Genomic DNA, 25,558 nt, shown 5'->3' with positions numbered 1-25,558 from the left:
ATGTAACTTGCTTATGACAGTGGCTGCTGTTTTGGATCCAAGGTTCAATATGATGCTTGTTCAATTTTGTTTTCCAATAATTTATTCAGAACCTGAAGCCACTAGAAACATAGACATCATCTTGAGAATCTTGCATGAGATGTATGATGAGTATGCTAAAGATTATAATTTAGCTAATGTGGAGTCAAGTGGACTTGAAAATGCTCGAGACATAGGTTCTTCTTGTAGTGGTTCTATCAATGTTGCGGGGAAGAATTTGATGAGTGACAAGTCTATGTTTGAATCATTCGTTAGAATGAATGATACCATTCATCCAGTTAAATCTGATTTGGATGTTTACTTAGAGGAATGTGTCTATATTTGTAGTGAGGATTCAGATTCACATTTTGATGCCTTGAAGTGGTGGAAGGTTAATGATCTAAAATATTACATTTTATCCAAGATGGCACGTGATATTTTGTCAATTCCAATTACTACAATAGCTTCAGAATCTACATTTAGTGCTGGTGGTAGAGTGATTGATCCTTATCATGTATCAATGTTTGTTGAAATAGTAGAAATGTTATTATGTGGAGCTGACTGGGTTCAGGTACTTCATGGTTTGAAAAAATCATCAAATGTAAGTATAATTTTATTTAATGATTTTTCATTGCCATCTAGAACTTGTCTTAACTTATTGAGAACTTGTCTTAACTAATTTTTCTCTTTCATTTTCTAGAGAGAAGAACCAACTTATGAGGAGATTTTACTGCCTTGACAGGAATCAAGGGGCAAGTTGTATATTTTTGCCTTTTGGTATAATGCTATTTATTTTTGTTGTTTTGTTATATCATGTTACTAATTATATCATGTGTGTTTTGCATTATAGGTTGATGGTGATTAGCATCTGGTTGGTTTTTAATCTTTTTTTTTTTTTTTTTTTTTGTGAATTGATCTACTAGAAATACTACAAGGAACCATGATAGGACATGTTGTTTAAGACAAAAGTTGTAATTATTTTTGTGGACCAAACTTATTGACTCATTGGAGGTTGGAGGCTTGGAGCTGTCTAGCTAGACAAGGTTGGGAACTTGGGATTTTTTGAAAGCTTGGATCTAGCTAATTTCATTACTTGAATATCTGACGTACTTGAATTGTAGCCCTAGTTTTTTGTAGAAGTATAATTGTGCTGAATGAAGAAATATGGATAATTATAAGGAGATTTTTTGTAGTGTTTCTTTTTGTACTTGGTGCTCAAAGAAATGGTATTTACTATTTACTTGTGTTGTTTACATGTGCAATGGAGGCTTTGATGTTGTCCTATCAATCTACCACTGCCTTTTATGATAATTTTTGGTTAATTATTATTGAAAAGCTCTAAAGCTATTAAGCACTAAGTCATTGAATTGGGTTATATTTGTAATGAGCTATATTTGTAAGTTTGAATTGGGCTATATTTGTAATGAGCTCTAAGCTTTTGAAGCTACTCAATTTATTCCTTTTATAAGTTTGCTGGACATTGTAATTATAATTAGTGATTTACCATTTGAAATTATAATTTATTATTTTTATTTTTTTTAAATTTGCTAGAAATTGTAATTGTAATTAGTGATCTACCATTTAAAATTGTAATTTATTGTAATATGATATCTTAGATGTTGGAATTATTATTTTACCTATTTGTAAGTTGTAATTATATTGTAGGCATGTGGCAAGTGATGAATCATTGATTTATGTCTAAAAGCATTAAGAGCTCAATTTAATATATATTATCATAATTCTAGCTAAAATTGATTAAGAGAAAGAATTCCATTCATTTATCAAAAATAATAATAATAATAATAATAATCTCATTTGTGCTTCAACCAATCAAAAAAAAAATGTGAATTAGATTTAAACCGAGCTCGTATCAACTCAAGTATTTTTTGTACTCGAGTTCGAGTCGAATTCGATCATAATTTATGTTAGATGAGTCAAGCTCGATCAGAAATTTTCAATTTTTTTGGAGCTCGAGTCGAATTCGAGCATACATATATATAACAGAAAATAAATAATGGAAAATATAAGCAAATATGGAAAATATAAGCAAATACTGAATATAAACAAATTTATTAAAATAAACAAGTTTAAACAAGATTACAGAAGAATATCTGGAGAGGTTAGGGATGAAGAATAAGAGAAGGAAGGTGAGGGAGAAGAGAGGCTCTGGGCGTAGTACCTAGAGTCGAGGGAGAAGCTCTAAAAGAATTTGTGCCTAATACTGAAGTCAGGCATTCCTTTTATAGAGCAAGGAAGCACTGTATACAATCATTAAAGTAGAGATACAGTGAAAGTAAAAGTAAATGGTACTGTACACAATCATGAGTAGAGGTACAGTAAATATGTCGCCCGTGATTGAATAGTGTATTCAATCCCGTGAATCAAGGCAGCTGGCTGTCAGCTGAATAACGATGGATCAGTCATCAGATAGTCTTGGAGTGTCTTCTGAATCATGTCCAAATGTGTTACTGTAGGAGGCTTCAGAGGAGGCTTCTGATTCTGGGTCAGAACTGTCTTCCTTCAGCGATTGTTGGAGTAGGTGAATTAATACCAAAGAGACAGTTCTCTAATACCAAAGAGACAGCGGAACAAATAGAAGATGAAGAAATTGAGGAATAGAATATAAAGAAAATGAAAGATAAGCACGAAAATAAATAGCAAGAATTAAACGTGAGCAAGAAAGCACGAAAATAAATAGCAAGAATTAAACGTTAGCAAGAATATGTTGCGGCTCAGCCGACCTATGCATGTATGCAGTACTGAAATATAAATATGATTGCAGAAAATAAATAATGGAAAATATAAGCAAAAATGGAAAATATAAGCAAATACTGAATATAAACAAATTTATTAAAATAAACAAGTTTAAACAAGATTACAGAAGAATATCTGGAGAGGTTAGGGATGAAGAAGAAGAGAAGGAAGGTGAGGGAGAAGAGAGGCTCTGGGCGTAGTACCTAGAGTCGAGGGAGAAGCTCTAAAAGAAGTTGTGCCTAATACTGAAGTCAGGCGTTCCTTTTATAGAGCAAGGAAGCACTGTATACAATCATTAAAGTAGAGATACAGTGAAAGTAAAAGTAAATGGTACTGTACACAATCATGAGTAGAGGTACAGTAAATATGTCGCCCGTGATTGAACAGTGTATTCAATCCCGTGAATCAATGCAGCTGAAAGTAAATGGTACTGTACACAATCATGAGTAGAGGTACAGTAAATATGTCGCCCGTGATTGAACAGTGTATTCAATCCCGTGAATCAAGGCAGCTGGCTGTCAGCTGAATAATGATGGATCAGTCATCAGATAGTCTTGGAGTGTCTTCTGAATCATGTCCAAATGTGTTACTGTAGGAGGCTTCAGAGGAGGCTTCTGATTCTGGGTCAGAACTGTCTTCCTTCAGCGATTGTTGGAGTAGGTGAATTAAATCCTTCTTTGTTAGTCCTGTAGAAATATTCTTTTTCTTGGACTTGGAGGATTGAACAAACTTCTGGGAAGAGGAAATAGTTGCTTTCTTCTTTGAAGTGGTCGAACTGGTAGGTGCCTGGATTAATGGATATTCAGGCGCTGATCGGTCAATAGCAGGGAAATCTTCAGAGTTTTTCAGATTAAGGGTAGTCTGACCAAACTCTTTAGAAATAGTATTGATCATGTTTGCCATGTGAGGGAATCTGTCCCACCATTTAACAAAGGCAAACCTGTGTAGAATATCACCATTTTTCTCGTAGGACCATTTTAGGATCCATGGAGGTTTGAATCTTTTACTGAAATGAATGCAGTATGGGAATTAGCCTCATATGCATCCAACTTTGGAGAGATTGCTTGAATAAAGGATTTGTAGGCCCGTTGGAGTTCTTTTGGGAAAATGTCCGGAATGAGTCCAAATTGGTGCCACCATTTATTGAACCATAGTGGAATTTTTCCTCTGAAATTCTTATCAAAGTTAAAAAACCACGAATGTGACATATCTGGTGTCTGGAAAAGCATGAACCTGAACCAGACATCAATGTAGTCATAATAATTGTAAACAATTTCTGAATCACGGAGTTTTTTGGAAGTAGAGGGGTGTGTACCCCAATCTTCTTCAGTAATGAATCTGAGAATATAAGCACTATGATAAATCAGTTTGGAATCATCTGTTTTATCATAAATGGGTTTAATGGTTAAGGAATCAGTGTGGATCAGAATACTGGAATAAAACTGGAGATTTTTGGCTGGATTCTCCGGGATCCAATGGAAATTGAGGGGGAAATAGCGGGTAGCTATCTTATAGGGATCTGTGTCTATGGATCGATTGGATTCAATGTAGAATAGGTTCCAAGAATACATTTTTTTGATGTATTGGGTTTTTGAAGCAGGGAGGAATAATTGAGTAGGCCTTGCTGTTGCTAAAGCAATAGGTTTGGCATATGGATCATATGGAGTTGAAACAGTTGAAGCAAAAGAAGCAGGTTGATATATACTACCCAAGGTAGTAAATCGGTTGGCAATTTCCACAGGAGGTGCCGGTTTGGTTGAAACAGGTGGTGGTGGGGCGGGGACAATTTGTTTTCCTTTATCTCGTTTTTTGCTCATGGTTGCTGCAAGAATTCACGAGTAAGGAAATCAGGAATAGAATTATCAGAACCTTTAATATACTCAATATCAAAGTCAAAAACACTTAAAATAGCTTGCCATCTGGCGAAAATATGTTTAGATGCAATATTTTGAACATCTTGTTCTAATACATATTTAGCACTCATGCAATCAATGCGTAACAGGAATTTTTTGTTTAATAAATCACTTTGGAATTTTGATATGCATAATACTATAGCAAGTATTTCTTTCTTAATAGTGCTATAATTATGCTGTGTAGGGTTCCAAACTCCAGAATGGAAACGAACAATTTGTTCAGAAGAATCTGGTGAAACTTTTTGTTTCAGAATGCCGCCATAACCTATGTCTGAGGCATCTGTTTCCACAATTTTGAATGAATCAGGAGTAGGAATACCAAGGCATGGAAGAGTTTTGACATATGCCTTGATCTGCTTAATAAGATTGGTATGGATATCTATCCAAACAGGAGGATTAGTATGCAGACGATCAAACAATGGTTTACACTGTTTTCTCATGTTTTGATAGAATTCAGTTACATAATTGAGGGAACCAAGGAATCTTTGTAATTGATTTTTATCAGTGATGACATCAGAAAATTTGTCAGCAAATTCTATAGCCTGATTGATGGGTCTAATTTTGCTTTCTGAAATATCATAACCAAGGAAACGAATCTTGGTCTGGAACAAATTGATTTTCTTTGCAGAAACAACAAGACCATTTATTCTGATGATATCAAGAAACGAGTGCAAATGTTTCCAGTGTTCATCAATGGATTTGGAGAATATGAGAACATCATCAATGTAAACAATGGTAAAATGGGTGAAGGCATTGAAAATGTCATTCATGATATTTTGGAATTCACTAGAGGCCTTTTTTAGGCCAAAGGGCATCACGTTCCACTCATAGTGACCAAGGGGAGTAGTGAATGTAGTTTTGTATCTATCTGACTCACAGATCTGGATTTGCCAAAATCCTGACTTAAGGTCGAATTTGGAAAAGACTACTGCATCACTCAATCTCTATATTAAGTCATTTTTGTTGGGGATGGGATACCTGATCCACTCTAAGACTTTGTTCAGAGGTTTGTAATAAATAACTAGACAAGGAGTACCTCTTTCTATTTCTGCATTTTTTTGGACATAGAAAGCAGCACAAGACCATGGAGACTTACTAGGTCTAATAATGTTTTTAGCAAGCAAATCTTTGATTTCTTGTTTACAGAATTTTAAAGTTTCACTATTCATCTGAATAGAGCGAGCTTTAGTGGGAATGTTTTTCTCAGAGAAATCCTTAACATAAGGAAGGGAAACAACATGTTTTTTCCTATGCCAAAAAGCATTGGGGAGATCAGAACAAACATCAGAGATTAATCTTTGATTAAAATCAGCAATTTTTGATTGGAGCAAAGGATTAGACAAATGTTCAGAGATCTTTTTGTATTTGATTTCCTGTTGAAGGGAATTCAAATGCTGGTTTTTTGCCAAAAGCAAGGATTTCAAGCTTTTGTCAGTGTCGATTTCGAATTTTGTAGCGAATGTAAATTTCACTTTCTGTCCAAAAGGATCAGTAGTGATACCATCTTTGTCAGAAATAAAAGGATATAAAGCAGAGATAAAAGGGATTCCTAATATGACTTTATCAGACATATTTCGGACTAAAACAGAAGGGATTTTGAAGCAAACATTATCTTGGCAAACATGAGCATTGCTTAACTCATAATTGATCTTCATCTTAGATCCTTTGCCACAGATAGCTTTTCAGTAGATTTTTCATAATATCTACTGGGAACTAATCCTTCTTGGATACAATTCATATCCAATCCGGAATCAATCATAGCAATAACAGAGAATTTGAAATCATGAGCAATGGTAATGTTAACACGTGAAAACCATTTGGGGGGAATGGAATGGCGAATTAAAACAATATGATTTTCTGAAGATTTTTCTTCAGTTTTCTCAGAACTAGAAGGCTGCTCATCGTCAGAAGGGATGTTATGATCAAACTGTTTATCAATTTTAACACATAAAAGCTCTTGCTGTAAAGCAGAGTTTGAATCTTTGAGTTTATTGACCTCAGTCTTGAGTTCGATAATCTCTTTTTTGATTAGATTTACTTCATTTTGTAAATCTTGGGTGGAAACTTCTTTAGGTTTTTTCTTCTAAAACCTTTCTAAAGTCTCTTGAAAATTGATCCTTTGTTTAGGAGGCTCTGACTCAGGATGAGTCAGTGTCTTCTTGAGCTTAAGAATGTATTCTTGTTTAAGCTCTGGATCTTGAATTTGCGAAATCATAGTTAATAAAAGATTTTCTTGTTCTTCACCTTTGGATAAAACATTAATTGTTTTTCCTGTAAGTTTGCAACAAGAGTCAGTGCAGTTACAACCAAGCTTAATAACATGAGAATCAGAAGATCCAGATTCTGAGTGATATTCTAAATCACTAGAACTAAATTCATTCAGGTCAGAGGAAGAAGCTTTTATTTCCATGAGTTGGAATAATTCTTCTTGATCAATGACACTAATATTTAACGCATTAAGCTTATTTTTGAACTTGTTGGGTGTCTGGGTGCATTTATCAGCAAAATGTCCCTTCTTCCCACAATTAAAACATTTTCCTTTTGAAGCATGTTGGAAATTCTTCTTTTTAGGAAAGGATTTCTTGTTAGGTGATTTTTTGTAAAAATCATCACGGGGTTTTCTCTTGTAACACCACGAGGTTTGGAAAACTGTTTAAACTGTTTGGGTTTTCGTCTAGAAGGAGCAATAGGAGGAAGGCCATACTGTTCACAAAATGTTCCCATTTCGTACTTGGCTTTCTTACTATTTTTCAATTGTTGACGAAGCATGCGTTGATCATTGCACATACTAATACCAAGTTTCTTAATTACACTGAAAATATCACCATAAATGAGATTATCGTAATTAAGAAATCCTGAGATATCAGTAAGTTCATCCTTGACTTTGAGAGCAAAAAGATGAGGTAAACCATCTATGAATTTTTCTTTCCAGTATGGCTTCTGACTGTTGTCTCGAAGCATTACTCGGGAAGTAAAAACATCTTGATACCATCTGTAGTCAGACATCTGACAGCATCGTAGATTATTTAAATAATCAGAAACACGATTTGTAATGTTAGAAGGGGTGCCAATAAAGTGCTTAATAATAGTATAGATTAAAGTATTAACACCATCAAAAGGAGTAGAGTTAATAGCAGGATCAAAAACAGAGAGTCCATTGTCATCTTTTTTGACGGCATGTTGGATTGCTTCTCTGGTCTCCGGAAAAAGGTGTTTATCCCACCAGTTACGGATTATTCCAATAAAACCAGTGGTTAAGATAACAACAATATCAGGTTCTCTAATATTATTATTAATGTAAGCATTTGCAACTAAAGACATTTTACTCATGGTATTTAGTATTTCTTGTTCAGACATACCATCAATATTCCATTCATAAGTTTTATCAGCTGAATAAGAGGATTGAGATTGAAAGATTTTTTCTTCGAATTGTAAATCAGGGGGTGTAGGTTTTGAATACCAGTTTCTTGTAAAACTCATTGGATTGGGTTTGGATTCAAGACCAGCAAGTTTGAAATCATCTTGGTGAAAATTCTTTTCAAGTAGATCAATGTTTCGAACAGTTGAGGAGTCACTTTCAGATGAGTCTGCGTCAGTAGTTTGAACAAAACCATCTTCTTCCTCTTTGTTAGTTAAAGCACTAGTTGAAGGTTTTTCAGGTTTAGTAGAGGAAGGTTTTTCAATCTTGATATTTTTTAGCATTTGATTAATTTGATCAAGAGTTTTGGCTTGTTTTGTTTTGGGATCAAAGATTGGCCTTTTTTCTGGTAAAATAAGCAAAGGTTTGTTAGTAGACTGGGAAACAGTTGTTGAAGATTGGATAGAAATTGGATTTTCTATCTTTTCTTCGATCCTATCCAGTTGTTGTCCTATGGTTTGGAGATAAGTATTAGAAAAATTATTCTGTTGGATAATTTTCTTTGTTTCGGACAAAACTGTGTTAATTTCTTAATTATTGGAGTCAGTATTGGGTGCTTTAAAAGGTGAAGCGGTTAAATCAATACCTAAATGAGAAATAACAATTGCCTCTGAAGGAGGATGACTGGACTTGACAGTAGTCCTTCCTTCTTCCTTGACAAAATCAGTTTTTAAAACATTCAAACTATTTTTTGAAACATAGTAATTTTCAAGGAAATCAAATAAAAGAATATGTTTTTGTTCGGTGTTCATCTTTTCTTTCCATTTGCGTTTAACACGTGATTTTTCAAGATCAGAAAAAGTCGCATGATAAGTTTTTTTCTTATCACGGTTTTCTTTTGAATTGTAATCTTTGAACAAAGAAATTAAATCTATCTCAAAATAATTTATGTTAATGACGTTAAGCTGACTAGGTAAAGGAGCAATGGAAGCAGCCATATCTGAAGCTGTAGGAGACAAAGTTGAAGTATCTTCATCATCCCTGTTAGCTTCTTCCTTTATGGATTTGCCTTTAGATGTTTCAACATCTTTGGCTGAATAAAAGGCAGAGGTAATTTGAGAGGACGTAGAAAGCCCTTTCATTTTTAAATTAGAATTATTTAAAACAGGTTGAGCAGCTTTTGCAGAATCCTTAAGAAAGATATTGAGATTTTGATCTCTTCTTTCACAGTCTTCTGCTGCAGGATTAAAAGAAGATCTAGATCCAGCAAAAGAGTTTCTTCTGAAACTTGTAGCCAGAGTTGGATCAAAGCTAATTTTGACAGTACTATCTAAATATTGTTGAATATAATCAAGATCAGGCTTGGCAGTTAAGATGGGAGCAGGTGGAACTTCTTGGTTTAGGATCCATTCATTAGGAAGAGAAATATCTTTCCAATGAATCATTGTTGGAACCTTTACGTTGGCATCAGGGGTAGAACTTTGGATTAACAAAGTTTTTCCTCCTATAGATTTCAGAACAGTTTTGGGATTTAAAGTTGATTTTAAAACTCTGTAATAGATTCGGTAAATAACAACAAGGGGTTTGCTTCCTTTGATCATATCATAACCAGAGGTAGCAATGTTTAAAATTAAAGCTTTTAGAATATTTGGATCATTCAAAGCATGTGGTAAATCAGGAAAGCAATCAAAGTAAATAGGACCATTGAACAAAGAAGATTGAATCATACCAAGAATGCTAGTTTCAAACTAATTATGTCTAGCATCTCTTAAGCATAGAAGAATAGAAGCATTAATTCCCAATCTTGTTAATGGTTTAACAGCGATCTGAACAGATCCAATATAAAGAAACTTATAACCTTTTGACAAGAATTCCTGTATGGATTTTTTAGTGAAAAGATAATATTTTTCTTGAACATTGGAGACTTCACAAGTTTGTTCAACAGTTTTAACTTTGAATTCTGAATTAAAACTAAGATTAGACTTAAACCAACTTGTTTGGTAAATAGAACTGGGTTGAATATGTGGAATCGTCCATTGATTCCAGTTAACAGAAGGATCAGTTTCTTCAACTGAGAAATCTTCCTCATTAATGATATCAGGGGGTTCAATCCTGGAACTGGAACTAATAGTTGAATTAGATCTATACATTTTACTTACTTTGTTTTTAAACAAAACAGTGCCTCACACCTCAGAAGTCTCAGGTACTCTCAAAACTAATCTCACCCTGGCATCCAAATGCCCTACACTCACCTAGCAACGGGTCTTACAGGACAGTAGGTCTCTTGATAAGTCTGGGGATAACTAGACAGAGTAGGAGCTCGGTCTTTGGTTTGTAGAACAACAAAATAAGTGAAATGATAAGAAGTAATTACGAACTATCAATTACCAGGAGCCGAAAAGATGGCTCTGATACCAAAGAGATAGTTCTTTGGTATCAGAGACAGTTCTTGGTTTGATTCTTTGGTATCGTTTAACATATATATATATGTTAAACGAGCTCTTGACTCGCTGTTCGAATTCGACTCGATTCGGTTCGTTTGTAGCCCTAAGCCCTCCCACACTTCTTCCTCTCCCAGAAACAACCCTCACATCAACACCCATCCCAAGCAATCAAACCAAGAACTGAGTCCTTCGAGCACCACCATACCACCACCACATGGCCACAGTCCCACTTCCTCCGTGCTAACAGATTCCCCACACCCACTCCACTACCATTGAGCCATGTTTCAACAAACCAAAATCAGCACATTGAGAAACCCAACCGATTAGACCACCCTCACACCTAGCCCACCACCATACAACGGAAACAACCCAATTCGATCTCCAACTCCAACAGCCTCCACCGAATACCATAACACCTGCACGAAGACCACCACGCCAAAAATCAGCCCTCTTCCTCCACGCTAGCAACTTCCCCTCACCTACACCACCATCACCATGCCGCTGTTTCTACAAACCAAACAAAGCAACCCCCCAACACCAAGAGCCACCATGATTGAATGGCCATATCCGCCCAAATCCATGGAGTTTTTCCTCCATCCCGAGCAGCACCATTGTGAAAAAGCTCATACCCTCACCATCACCATCAGTTGCCGCCAACACCCACTCCCTATTTGATTGCTTCTCCCTCTCCCTCTCCCTCTCTCTCCCTTTCCCCCTTGTCTCCACGCAGACATCACCCTTCTCCCTTTCTCAGATCTGCAAACGATAGACTCCACTTTCCCCTCTCCCTTCGGTCTTTAGGTATAAGTTATAACCCAACTTGCCCAACTTCGAGTGAAATTTCGAAAATGCCCTTCAAATATTGAGCTGAATACAAGTGGGCCTTAGTGCCTTTAGCCCATTCGGCCAGAGATCGGTTCCCAAAATGGCCTATAATATTTTAAATGGGCTGGACTCATGTTTTATCGGTTTTTAATAAAGAGTATTGATTTATGAGAATTCTATCCGAGGAAGATTATACCTTTTTAGGAGTTTTGAGATTTTTAAGTTTGAAGGAATTATAGGGTTGTGTGACGATTTATGTTGAATTTGAATAACGTACGAAGGAGTATGGTTTTTACATTTTAAATTAACAATAGGTTTGTGTAGTTATATTAACCTCAATATTTTGAAAAGGTAAAGATTGTGTTTGTGAAATAATTATTTTTTATATTTTTATTTAAGAATCATAACTTCTATTAAGAAAAAGGTATTACAGACATTCATTAAGTTAAAATACTTGAAAAAAAAAGTTTAGAATATAATTCCACCACATAGCGATATTATCAACATTTATCGCTTAACGAGCTAAACAATAAAAGGCCTCTCGGCCATTTAGCTCTCACTCTTGCTTTAATTTACACCCTTATGCTGCGGGCTTAGTGGACTTGTAGTTTGGGCCTTGGGCCTTAGACCTGTTTAATTTCCCTGTTGTTTAGTTACTGCATTGCAAGCCCATAGGGCATCTGCTTATATACCGAGCGGAAGGCTCCATGTTTTCCCATCTGAAAGGTTACTGAAGATTTCTCTTTTCTCAATGCCTATTTTCTCTGGAGGTTTCTCATCCTCGAAGTGAGAGTTTTTCCTTTTCTTCGTTGGTTCTTGGATCAGATTGGTACACAACCTTTTTTTTCTTTCTTTCTTTCTTTCTTTTGTAGAATGTGTTACACAATCTTTAATTTGTTGTCATGATCACCTTTCTTAATATTCCCATCGTGGTCGATCGTCACAACATTTTAATCCCATATTATAAGACACTTGCAATTCAAAAAGAAAAGCTTCATGAGCTCTAGTTGGACAATTAATAAGCGTAAAACTATACCAACCTTTTTACAGGAACATACACACCAAGTTTTAAGCGCCTGTTGGTTTAATTAATTAAATGCGATTTCAGAACATCCTATAACATTATAAAATTAGGATGAGTCTTTGATTAGGATGTGCTGTAAAAATGCATTTTATGCTCTCCTATCACACACCACGACGTCGTGATTTCACTAACTTGACAATAAACTAATCAAATTGAATTAATTTTTTTTTTAAATAAAAATTATAATGCCCTAAAATATGAGCCCTGAACTTTTATAAATCCTAATTTTGAATTTTAAGAGGCTTTTTAGTTAGGCCTGTTCATCTGGGCCGCCCGGAACCCGAATAACCGGGTTTTCGGTTATGGTTTTTGGCCCGGATTTATCTGGGCCGAAACCCGCATTTATAAAAACCGGAAGCATCCAGTCCGGACTCGGGTATAAAACCGGGTTCCATATTATACCCGGTTAGCAACCGGGTTTGTTTATAACGCCAAAAACAATTCACCTGTGTTGTGAATTCGGTCTCCTCTCTTTCTCTCGTTAGAAACCCTAACCTTAGCAGAAACTAGAAACCGTAACCTCCTTCCGTGAAATCTTGCCGCCGTCTCTCTCTCGCCGTCACTGCTGGCCGGACGTCGATCAGTAAGTCTCTCTCTCTCTCACTTAGGTAACCCTCTATCTCTCACTTCGATAACCCTCTCTCTCACACTTCGATAACTCTATCTCTCTCTCTCTCGATCTCGATCTATGATCAATGCTTTTGAACAAATCTCTTGTGGATATAAAGTATATGCTGTTATTTCGCTAGATCTACTGTTTTTTCTCCATCTCTCTCTCTCTGTTTTGTTAGATCTGTTCTCTTTGTTTTTAAACATGGGGTTTTTTTTTTTTTTTTTGGGTCTGTTTTTTTCTATGATCAATGCCTTTGAACAAATCTGATGTGGGTATAAAAGTATATGTTGTTATATAACTAGATCTGCTCTTTTATGTTAAACATGGGTCTTCTTCTTTTTTTTAAATAGTTTTTGAGCATTTTTCTTTTGATTATTCTGTTTCTAGTAATACAGCTTTTTGTTTGGTAGATAAAGATTCCTACTTGTTCTTGATGAAATGCCTGAACCCAAGGCCTTGTATAAAAGTATAAAATACCGTTGATATTAAACTAAGCGTTTGGGTGTGAAAAAGAAGGTAATTTAATTAGTACCGTTGATATTGTTCTCTGCAATTTGGGTCCTTTTTTTCAATTTGGGTCTGTTTAGCTTTTGGAATGCTACTCTGTAAGATTAAAAAGTACGTACTAGTCTTATTTCTTTATAGATTCAAATGCTCTGTTTTGGTCAAATATTGTTTTAGAGAAGATTCAAATATCCTTTAAAGATCACATGGAATGGAGCTGGTGATTGCATTGATGAATTTGTTGTTTATGTTCACATCTTACAAACAGAGACTTAGATACTTGTCTATATGCATAATTCTTTAGAAGGTGGTGTCATGGTGTCCACATGTGAATGTCTTTGTATTGGGCTAATTTTGACTGTTCAAATTATATAAATACCTATTTTTTCTTATAAAAAATAGGCCCTTTCTAGTTTTAAGACTAGGTAAATGAATATTATCTATTTTAAATAAATTGAAAATTATTATTTTTCTATTAGATGTTACCAAGTTTTGATTCATTGCATGGATGGAAGGCAGTGCTTATTTAGAAAACTAAAATTATTTCGATTGGTTGCTTGGGTCAATGAGATTTTATGCTTGTGAGTCTGGATGAGTATGGTGTTGTATGCTTTATGCTTGAAACTCATTGCTTTATGGTCTAATAAACTCAGAAGTCTCCTTGGTACTCATTGCTTTATGCTTTCTTTTCTGATAATGTCATTTGTGACTTTTTTGAGGTTTCTTTGAAGTCTTTGGATATATTAAATCATGAGCTTCTTAGATTTTACACACTGAAAATGCCTAGTATGGTATAGGAGAGAATGAAAAGTTTATGAAAAAAGCAAAAGAGGAAGGTCATGCTACTGCTTATGTAGTGGGTGTTTGGAATTGATAGCTTTAAGACTTTGGGTTTAGATAGAACTGGATTGGTTTGCTTTTCTGTTTTCTCAAAATATGCATAATATAAGATGTAGTCTTCGATGAAATCAACACACAAATAACTGATTTGAAGATGTTGGTTTTGTTAGGTTTAAGATGATATTTGGATATGTACAAATGTCAATGTTTTATGGGAAATTGAATTCAAAACAATGTGCTATGTATTTGGATATGCTGAGTTGATTTTATCAAAACAAAGGATGATATGATCTATTTTTGGAAATGAACACTGCATGTATAATGTGCTTTCTACTGCTTACATCTGTTTTCTTGTCTGTATAAAATCTGTATCAGAATCTGTTTTTGTTTTTCAGTTTTCAAATAGGTCTTTGTTGGACTAATTTTGTGTGCATAGCTAAGATACCATTTATTTATTTGCTCACATATTGTATCTTTCTTTTTCCACAGTGCTGCTGAGTATATTCTGTATAAGCTGAAACTGATGGGGAAGATAATTGAAATCCACAGTGCTGCTGAATTTTCTTACTTCAATCTTTTTTTTTGGGGGGGGGGGGGGGGTGATTTGTTTGCATTTAAATGTAGCTTTTCCGATCAATTAGAATGCTAGATTTTATTTTTAAGAGTTGGTACTCGAAACTGTTCATTTAAAACAGAGTTGACAAGATAAAATCACTGAAGTGGTGAAAAAATATTAATATTTCCCCATTTCTTTGGTTCAGACTATTAAAAAAAAGCCAATTTTAAAAGGATTCTTCCACTGTTTTATGAAGGAGTACTAATACCAATTAAGCATAAAACCTGTACCCGATTAAGAAAGTAGTTTGAGTGAGTCTGATTTGTTCAAGAGAGTAAAATTTGAAAGATCGGAACATGTATCTCTTAATTCCTTATTTATACAAGCCGCAGACTGAAAAAAAAAAAAAAACAAAAAAAAAAAAAAAAAAAAAAAAAGACCTGGTTCAACCTGAAATCCAGAATCCGGGTTTTTAAATAACCGGATTCATCCGGATTTTAGCCCGGGTCTGACCCGGGATAACCCGATCTGGGTTTCGGCCCGGATTTGAAACCCGGATTCCGGTTTGGGTATACCCAGATTTCCGGGTTGGAACCCAGTTAAACAGCCCTATTTTTAGTCACTATTCCAACTGCCACGTGGAGGGAGCGCCGCCAAAATCTTTAGATAATATTCAAAGATTAATATTACTTTTCATTTACAATCCATCTTTTCATTCTCAATCACTCGTTAAATATATAGCACACTATACGCAGGTTCATATTCGTCCAAGCACTTAAAATATGTCATATAGTATTTAGAATCAGGAATACATTGCAGGAAATGCAGACGACACTCGATATATGGAACTGCAGTAATATAATGGAGCAAATCAGGAGTTAATCTTCCTGAAATTCTTTCTAATCTCACCCCTTGAACCTGTCAATGGAGAAATATTTCCCATCTTAATCATGGACTGTGCAAACTGCTCGAAGAACAGCTCGTTGTTTTCTGAATATATCTTCTTCGTTCTTTGTGAGAAGAACTTGATCAGAGCTTAAAAGGCCTTTAGAAGACAACAAGTTCTTGAAATAGCTGTTGTCGAATTTTGTTGGGCTGACAAAGTCCAAGAAAAACAGGTTCTGATCACCACCAGATCTCGGGCATCTGGTTCTCAATTGGGCAGCATATGATTGATCAAATGTGCTGTCGGGCAGCCCATTGCCTGACTGGTTGTAGAGTCTCTGCCTGAAGCTGGTGCACCGGGCATTTCCTATCGTGTGGCTCCCTGCATAACAATTATTCAAACTTCAATAATCTTATTGCCATACTGAATTAAACCAGGTTAATTTAGATGGTGACTTTGTTTTGAAGTTAAATCTGGTTAATCACGTGTGTTCTGGGTAATTTAGATTCCTCCACACCCATTCCATCAAACATTTATTCTTAAAAGGACCCAGATTATGGTTTGGCACAATGGTAGGTTCAAGCTAGCTCTTTAAATATTACCGGATAGCGCAACAAGATCAACGACATTAAGTCCTTGTCCATTGAACTTGGTGAGGATAGTCTGGAATGTGTTGTTTGGAGCAGGGATGTTGTTGTTTGAGCCACTCAAGCTTGCACCTCTGGAGTCCCTTCTTCCTAATGGAACCTCCCAGCTGGGTCCACCAGCCTGCATATTCAAAAGATGGTCAAGTTCTGATTATATATCTATACATATAGACACACACACATATGTTGGCTAGCCAAAAGTTGTTTTTAGGTAAAAGTATATTTTGCTCCATCAACAAATTATAAAGTTTTTACATTTTGTACCTCATGCTAACAAAATTCACACAATACTGCACGTTCAAACTATAAAAAATTGACATTAATGGCAATAAAATAGGTCATGTGGCACAATCTTAACTATCAAATCTCAAAGGACTGAGCAAAAAAGCCATTTTCTTTTATATAGTTTAGGGATGCAAAATACATTTTCGCTTATTTCTGTCATGCAGCAAAATTATGACAAGGCTGTAAAAAAGTGTCACTTTACTAGAACCGTGGAGTCTCTAGTAGCTAGAGTCACAATATCAGCACAAGATACTGTAAGTGGGCACTCTTTCTCCAAAGCAGATTTGATCTTGTCCAGAACTTCAAACCCTCGAGCAGAGTTCCTCTGCTGTCCAACAATAGGGATGCGTCGTAGCCCTGCAAAATATGAAGAGTTTTGGATACAAGTTGACATGCATGCATGGATAATGCAGTGTAGTCTTTATAACTTGTCGAAATGAGATGAGTTGTGGGAAGTTGGAAGACCTGGACAAAACAGTCGTGGAAATGGAGCCTAAGCAATGAAGCCGCTATGCGAGCTTCTTTGGCCACAGCCTCGGCCACTATGGACTTCACAATCTGTTGAGCATTTGGGCACGAGTGATCATAAAACTGTGGGTAGAGGTAACTCCCGTGGGTCTTGCCGGAGAAGCAGCAAAGGGGAGCAAAGGCAATAAGAGAGAGAACTAAGAAAAAGCTCATAAACTGAGACATTATTATTATTGTCTCTCTCTCTCTCTTCTTGTCCCAATACTTTCAAGATCAAGACCCCTCTCTGTATAAAACGCTTGCAGAGAAATGTTCAGGACCTGTTATGATGAAAGCTGATGAATGGCTTTAGGGGGGATTTATAGGGGAAACTTTTTGTAGACATTTGACAAAGTCCTAAGTAAGATACAGGGACATGCAGGGGAGAGAGAGAGAGAGAGAGAGAGAGAGAGAGAGAGAGAGATTGGAAGGGAACAAAACAGTTGGAGTTGGTATCTATCTAGCTTTACAGTAATGTCAAAGAAAAAGGAACCAAAAATTAAAGTAACAAGAGACTTGGAGTGGGTACGTAGCTTTTCCAAGCTTAGGCTTGCTTGTTCATCATGATATCCAAGAAACTCCTAGCTTAATCCTTAAAGTGAATGCATTCTATAAGTTCCCTTATTTTAAACACAGAAAACAGCAATCCATGGGTCTTAGATCGTTCACATAAAAACCGGTGGAATGAAAGGTCTAAATCAATAAGAGCTTTGCTTCTTAATTAGCATTTTATTAATTTTACGATACTCATTGATTAAAATCACTAAAAACATGTCATGATCTAGTCATGAGCTTTAAATATTCTTGTTTATTATACAGATTAATCTAGAAGTTTATAAGTTGGTTGGTCAAGTACCTGCAGTACTGCAGGTACGATCTATATATCCCTGGTTGTTTTTGGGTCAGGAGATGAAAGACATTATCAGGAAATAGAGAATTCAGTAGGGTGCCAAAAAGTCGATGTTGACTCACCTGCTCTGTTGATATGAACACGAATGAACTCAAAAATTATTGGTGCCATCCAAGTGCGACTATGTCGAAGCCAACTAAAAAAATAAAGCCTTTACAGCAAGTATCTTTCATGTTCTCGGCTGGAGAGACATGTTACCGTTCGATCGTCGACGTAGTACATATATATATATAGTAATACACAATATTTACAATGAAGGGTCATGAGTAAAATATACATATATTTCAAAGTATAACATTTGATTCTTCTTCTCAAAAAAAAAAAAAAAAAAACATTTGATTCTTCGATCTTAAGCATTTATATATATATATATGTATATATAATTCAAAAAGTATTGCCAGGGTGGGATTCAATAGTGATCGCTTGGAGTGTATCCTAGATAAAATTTATTTTTTAAATTTTTTTATTTTTATTATTCATTATTTTTAATATCTTTAAATATTTTTAAAAAATATAAAAAAATTATGAATATATTAATAGTCATTTTTTTAATCAATAAGTAAAAAAATTAAATACATAAATATAAAAACAAAATAATGGGATGTACCAACATTATTCTAATGTTTTTTTTTAGATAACATTATTCTAATTCAAATGCAACATTTTAACAAGGTGATATGACAATGATTATCTTGATGTGCACGTGGCACCATCCTAAATATTGAGTATCATCTACTTTAAAAACGGACGAAGTTGGCCCGTGGCCGTACACGTGGAAATATGAGTAATAACTTTGGACAAAAGCGGCATATATATATATAATATCTACTTAATTAATGCACTCTGCCACTGCTCGAGTAAACCTTTCTTTCAAGCTTCTCGATAAAAAGCTAGCTGTAGGGCTCTTCTTTTTAGGTAGAGTAAAGCTATACATCCTCCCACTGTTACCCAACCTCCGCCCACCGGGATTTTTTTTTTTTAAAACATTAAACCGTACGTTCTTTAGACTGATTTCAATTTCCCAAACCCCCGCGTACATTGTCCCGCGTTGTTCTCTCCCCCCATTCTCTCTTCGGCGTCGTTCTTCCCCCGCCCAGCTTATCGTCGCAACAGGCCCAGCTGTTTGTTCTTGCTGCGGATACCCACCGCCCAACTTGTCGTTTCTATTAATTTTTAGGGTTCTTTGACTATTACCAGCTCATTAGAGCACACACCATAGAAAAAAGCAAAGCATTCAACTCTCTTCTACCCCTCTCTCTCTCTCTCACGCACAAGTCCACAAGAGGAAAGCCAACCCAAATGAACCAAAACCACTGGAACTACGCCTTTGAATCTCCCCGTCCAGCGAGCTCTTTTGAAGCCTGGAAACTTCTGGTTCGATCGGTAAGTTTTCTTCACAAGCTCGGCTACTTTTTTTTTTTCCTTTCCAGTTTGATATATTTGGTGGGTTTTTCGTTTTGGATTTTTATTGTGTAAAACTTTTTGTTCGATTTTTAATTTTTATCTTATGGTTGGATTTGCTTGGCTGGACTTTTGGCTGATATGGATCTATGAATCTTTATGATTAGCTTCTTCTTTTATTTTTTGGAGTTTCTGATTAGAAATTTTGGGTTGGATTTGATTGCTTTGAAGATAAGGTTGTTGGTCTATTTACCCTCCATTTATTTATGGTATTAATGTAGGGCCGACTTCTTGCGTCTGTCTTTTTTGTTAAATCTTGTTCTCTGTATGGTAAGTTAAAATCTCCTTTTCGAGTTCATATTATTGATCCAGATCTCTCTCTCTCTCTCTCTCTCTCTCTCTCTCTCTCTAAATTCCCATGTCTAATCTATTACGCAATTTTTTGTTTGTCAAGAAATGTAGTTTTCTGGATGGTTTTTTACGGATTTAGTGTTTTGAGTGCGTAAATATTTGTCTCTGTCTCTAAATGTTTGTCAAGAAATAAAGCTTGTGTTAGTTTTGGTTCTTCGGAGTTATTTGTCTATGACTGCGTAAATATCGTTATGTCTGTGTAAATATTGCTATCATTATTACCTTCAAGGTTACTTTTGTTGTCTTGTATTTTAATATCACCATTCTCTATGCAAGAAGATTTACTCACCATTTCTTAATGAAAATGAATGTGTAAATATTTGGTCAAAGAACTCCATCTCTAATCCCAATCCTGTTGCTAAATGAAGCATTCCTGCAACAACAATATGATTTTGGCTGACTATTGAAAAGGTCACAAGTGACATTGGGCACTTCATCCAAAATTATATTTGCATTGCAGTTGCTATTGTTACTCACCCACACATACTTGCATTTCAGATTGTGCAAAATCTTGCATTTGCCAAATGTCAGCTTGTTGAACAATGCAACTTCCTTACTTATACAGAAAGTCGAGTCCTGCTATACAACCTCCCCCTCTCCCCTAACCTCCACACACCGCCTACGTGGAATTTGTTTTTTTTTTTAATAAAACAAAAAGTGGGTTTAAACTCTTTTAATTTTTGCATTTCCCCCAATTGTTCCCCACCCCCCCTTGCGTCCCCCTTTACCCCATCATCCCCCCCCCAACCCCCGGTGTCTAGGGCTGTTCATACGGGCTGGATTTTATCCGGCCCGGCCCGAAAATCTGGATAACCGGATTCTGGTTCCGGTATTCGGCCCGGGTCAAATCTGGGCCGAAACCCGCAATGATAATAACCGGTACATCCGGTCCGGACCCGGGTATGAAACCCGGGTTCCGTATTTAATACTCGGTACAATCGGGTTTGTATAAAAGAGGGAAAAACACCTCCCCGGTCCCCGATTCGAACGTCCCAGTCCTGATTCTCTCTCTGTCTTTCTCTCAAGCGGAGCTAAGAAACCCTAGCCGCCGTAGTGTCACAAGCAGCCCGTCTCCCCTCCTCGAGTCCCGACCACCCCTTTCTCTCTCTCTCTCTCTCTCCCTCCCTCTCTCTCTCTCTCACATGAAATCTAGCTTTGGAATCCTATCCATCGCCGTATCCCCCCTGGGTTTTTCACTATCTCGTCGAAGATGATCCCTCTATTTTGAGCGCCGAATCCCTTGCCATCGCCGTCATCCTCGTGACCCAAAGGTTTGTTCTCTGCGATTTGGGTCCTTTTTGTCAATTTGGATATGTTTAGCTTTTGTTCTCTACTACGGCTTGTGTAGCTTTTGTTCATGCCAGATCTATTGCATCCTTGTTCAGATATTTTAGGGTTTTTTTTCCTGTTGTTACTTTGTTAATTTGGGTATGTTTTGATGATAATGTTAATGTAAAAGATTTAAGGAAATATTTTTTGGAGTTATAACTGTGAAAATACTTGTTGTCTTTTAATTTTGTGATTATATTTGGTTATTCTCATGATATATAGATATTAGTTTAATGATACATGAAATTTGTAGTTGATTTGAGCCTTATATTGATATCAATATCTGGTTTGTGAATGGTTTCAGTCAATATGATGCAAAATGTGTTCAATGTTTAGGTAGACAGAGGGTCAAGGTTTTGGAAAGCATGTTGCTTGTCTGATATAACAGAGTTCTTTATGGGAGGTTGCAAGTAGAATTTGTGTAAATAAATTCTTCTAGCTAGTGGGTTGAGTCTTTTGATTGGCTAAAGGGGTGATTTTACCTTTGAATAGCTCTTTAAAGAGTTTTCACTTCATCACCAAAATTTTGTACTGCTTTGATTATTTTGGTTATTGTGTGGTTGTATTATTATTTTTCGCATTTTGCTTCCACATAGTTGCAATACAGCTTTTTGTTTGGTAGATAAACATTTATACTTGTTCTTGATGAAATGCCTGAACCCAAGGCCTTGTATAAAAGTATAAAATACCGTTGATATTAAACTAAGCATTTGGGTGTGAAAAAGAAGGTAATTTAATTAGTATTGTATATAGTCGCCTTAATTAATTAAGAACTTGTCAACTTGCTGTACGTTTCAATCCCTAATATGAAGGGCTTAGACTTTTTGTTGCTTGCAAGATATATATTTGTCACAATTATAATGCACATAATATGGAAGGTGAAAGTATGCGAGCTGTCTTTGAGAGATGGTTTGTCTGTTATAGAGTTGATTTCGTATTTGCTGGCCACGTTCATGCCTATGAAAGTTCAGTAAAAAATTTCTTTTATGTCCTTTTCTAGAGCCCTATGAAGTCTATTTTGCATATGCATGTCTTTTGGTCACAAGTGTGTGGTATTGTAGGACTGCTGGTCAGTAGAAAAACTCAAGTATAATTATGTCTCTAAAAAAGGGAAAAAAATCTTGGATTCATCCTTATCCATGGTTCAGAGTTGAGTAAATTTGCTTTAATAATGAATGTGGAGCATTGGATGTTTAAATTTCTAGTTTTTGTGAAGTCTAGCACTGTTTATATGCAATTTTGATTCCTACTCTGTTTTCTAAGTCACTCTCTCAACCTCACCGTTGTAGAGAGAGACCCTTTCATGTATCTGAAATTATCCCATAATTTTTCAATCATAAAAGTTCAATTATCTGTTAAGGAATTGAGTGTTTTGAATTTTTCTTATTTCTAAACTGGTGGGGTGTGTGATCTCTTATTAAAGAACAAAACCAAATAATCTTGCATAAAAGTCCGGTCATCTGTTTTGAGTGTTTTGGCTTTTTCTTATGATTTTGCTGTTGTGAAGAAAGTTAAATGTTGCTTGTTCTTGATTAGGTGGGTTATTTTTCTTCGTTACTAAGTTGAACCTCAAGTAAAAGTATTTTACGAGAGTTGTGTTTGCCCTTGCAAATTTCTTATTTGGAAAGCCTTGATATATCTACAAATTTCTTTTGTTTTTTCTTCTCTATTGTTCAAGTTATTATTTTTCTTGTCCATTGTTTCAGCTATAAGACCAGCTCATGGGGGAGGAATACTAGTCAAATCAATTAAGGCCAAAAGACAGATCACTCGAAATTGCTACTTGCTACTTGAAGTTGCTACTTGGGATTATTTTTTAATTCAAATCTTGTAGTTTTGTATTTTGTATTGTAATGTAATGTGTAAATAACAAAATAATGTAATATGTAATAGATTGCATGCATTTTAGTTTTTCATTTTTATATATTTAACATTTTGGAAATGTTAGTGTTGCCCAGATGACTAACACAAGAGGGGGGGTGAATTGAGTTGTATTAAAAAAAATAACAATTATAAATCATATATATAATATAAAATATAAACAAAATATGAAATAACAATAAATATAAAGAGTAAGGGTAAGAGAGAAGCAAATTCAGTATGTTAACGAGGTTCGGCCTCACTGCCTACGTCCTCGCCTCAAGCTATCCCTTGAGGATTCTTAAATTCACTATTTAACCTCCTTCAGGTGGAGATAGAAACTTATTACACCTTTGAATAACACCGCTACAAAGGATCCGTGTAGAACACCCTCTATACTTGCAATCACTTTATACGTGGTGATTCAACTATTTCCCGTGTAGAATATTTTCTACACGCACAAGGGTTATACACTCTTTTTCTGATACAAAAGTTGATAGTGAGTAGGTTATCAGAAAACACTCCTCAATGAGTGAAATAAGAACAATACAGTACAAACTATATCTCTCAAAATGAACAAGGATTAATGCTCAATACTTAGAGAAGAGAGAATGAAAACTTTGAATGAATATTGTATGCTCTTGGTGTTGTAAATGTGAAGCTCTCAAATGATCTATTTATAGGCATATGAGACTTCATATTCAAATTTAAAAAGATTCACATGTCAAAAACAACATCATTCACTTTTTCAAAAAATTCAAATAAAATGTTCTTTTTTTTCAATTGTCAAAGGCAACATCATTCATTTTTTCAAAAAAATTAAACCTAATATTTTACTTTTGGCATATGACAAAAGCAGCACACTTTCATTTTCAAAAAATTCAAACCTAATCTTTTACTTTTTGCATATGACAAAAGGAGCACACTTTCATTTTCAAAAAATTCAAACCTAATCTTTTACTTTTTGTATATGACAAAAGGAGCACACTTTACTTTTCAAATTTTTCAAACAAAATCATCTACCTTTTGTATAAGTCAAAAAAAGCATCAATCACTTTTGAAAATATTCAAATAAAACATGCACATGTGAATGATTACAATCAATCATTTTTAATATTTTCAAAGTTCAACCCTTTAATCAAGGCATGCACATGTAAAAGATGACAATCAATCATCTTTCAAAATTTTTAAATTTAATTTTCAAAAATATTCATGCACATGTGGAAAATGTATTTTAATGCTTTATGATAAAATATTAATTTTGAGCATTAATCCTAATTTCGAATTTTGAAGAGATTTACAACATTACTCTATAACTTTAATGTGAATTTGTTTCCTTCTTGCTCATGCTTGTTTCCTTGATGTGCTTAACTCCATTGTGTAGACAACTTGAGCTTGAGACTTCTTTATTCTTTGAATTCATTTGTTATCATCAAAATTCATGTGTAGATATATAATTACACAAAACTTGAAACCTTAGGTTCAACAATCTCCCCCTTTTTTATGATGACAAATACTTGATAGAACTTGAAGTCTGTATTGATACTTAAGCTCCCCCTGAGAATGTGCGTTAGTTTTTCAAGGAAAAGTATAAATATAATTCCAAGCATATATAACAAGTTTAGCAATTCAAACAATATTAATGTTCTAGTCTAACACTTCCCCCCTTTTGGCATCATTAAAACGGTGCGTTAATAGACACTGTAGATAGTTAAAAAATAAAAATAAATTTCATCCGTCCATGACCCGACAAGTGCGGCTGGAAATTTGAAAAAATCGCCTGATGTTGTTGACAAACGAGATTGAAGGCTCCGAGTTTCTAAAAAAATGTCATTTTCACCGATCGGGAAAAAATACATTGCTCTTTGACTTGGATGATAGCTTGTCTTGTTCTTTATGCTATCTCTATAAAATCAGTCCTGAAGTTCATCCAATCCGCATCAAGTTTTCTTTTCATCTCTATAACTCATCTGCATTCCTTCAACATTCTCGTTTTAAGCCTTCTATTCTTTTCTTAATGGCTCATTCTTCTAACATTTCCCTAGATCCATCCATGAGGCATTCTGCATCTCAACCTCTTGTCCTTTCTGCAGCTGTCATTGGTGCCATGTTACAGCAGGAAAATAATAATCTGACTAATAAGTCAGATTCTGATGCTATTTATGACTTGGTGAGTCTTGGGACTGGCTACTCTTCCTCTATTGTTGCTTTTTCTCAGCGGCTACCAGCTAAAAATCATGAAGTTGAAAAGCTCAAAGAACAAATTGTTGTACTTCAACGAATTGTTCAAGAGTCTCACACAAGGGAAGGAATCATTCGACAGAAGAATAAACAGTTGAAATCTTTATTAGATTCTTCATTCCGCTTGCCGATTCCCATGGATAAGAATGACATGATATTTTATGAAGAGAAT

General features: G+C 35.3%; 1 protein-coding gene and 1 pseudogene across 1 annotated transcript; both read right to left on the bottom strand.

Annotated features, from left to right (window-relative positions):
- Positions 1-15,609: 15,609 nt before the first annotated feature.
- LOC122317439 lies at positions 15,610-16,890 on the bottom strand (annotated as a pseudogene).
- A 30-nt stretch (positions 16,891-16,920) lies between these two features.
- LOC122316136 (peroxidase 49-like) lies at positions 16,921-17,420 on the bottom strand. The gene is made up of 2 exons (XM_043132672.1): positions 17,204-17,420; positions 16,921-17,084 (listed from the first exon to the last, which is right to left on the bottom strand). The coding sequence occupies exons 1-2, from the start codon at positions 17,418-17,420 to the stop codon at positions 16,921-16,923; spliced, it is 381 nt and encodes a 126-aa protein (XP_042988606.1).
- Between the last annotated feature and the right edge of the window lie 8,138 nt (positions 17,421-25,558).

Source organism: Carya illinoinensis, chromosome 7, assembly GCF_018687715.1.
Source record: "Carya illinoinensis cultivar Pawnee chromosome 7, C.illinoinensisPawnee_v1, whole genome shotgun sequence".
NCBI lineage: Eukaryota > Viridiplantae > Streptophyta > Magnoliopsida > Fagales > Juglandaceae > Carya > Carya illinoinensis.
Note: the sequence above shows the minus strand (reverse complement) of the source record. Positions and strands in the feature narration are given on the sequence as shown.

What these genes read in the sequence shown, in the direction of transcription:
- LOC122316136 (XM_043132672.1), bottom strand. Translation starts at nt 17,420, where the DNA reads ATGTCTCAGTTTATGAGCTTTTTCTTAGTTCTCTCTCTTATTGCCTTT. An exon ending in TAGGCTCCATTTCCACGACT is followed by an intron (nt 17,085 to 17,203) that starts GTTTTGTCCAGG and finishes CATATTTTGCAG; the next exon opens with GGCTACGACGCATCCCTATT.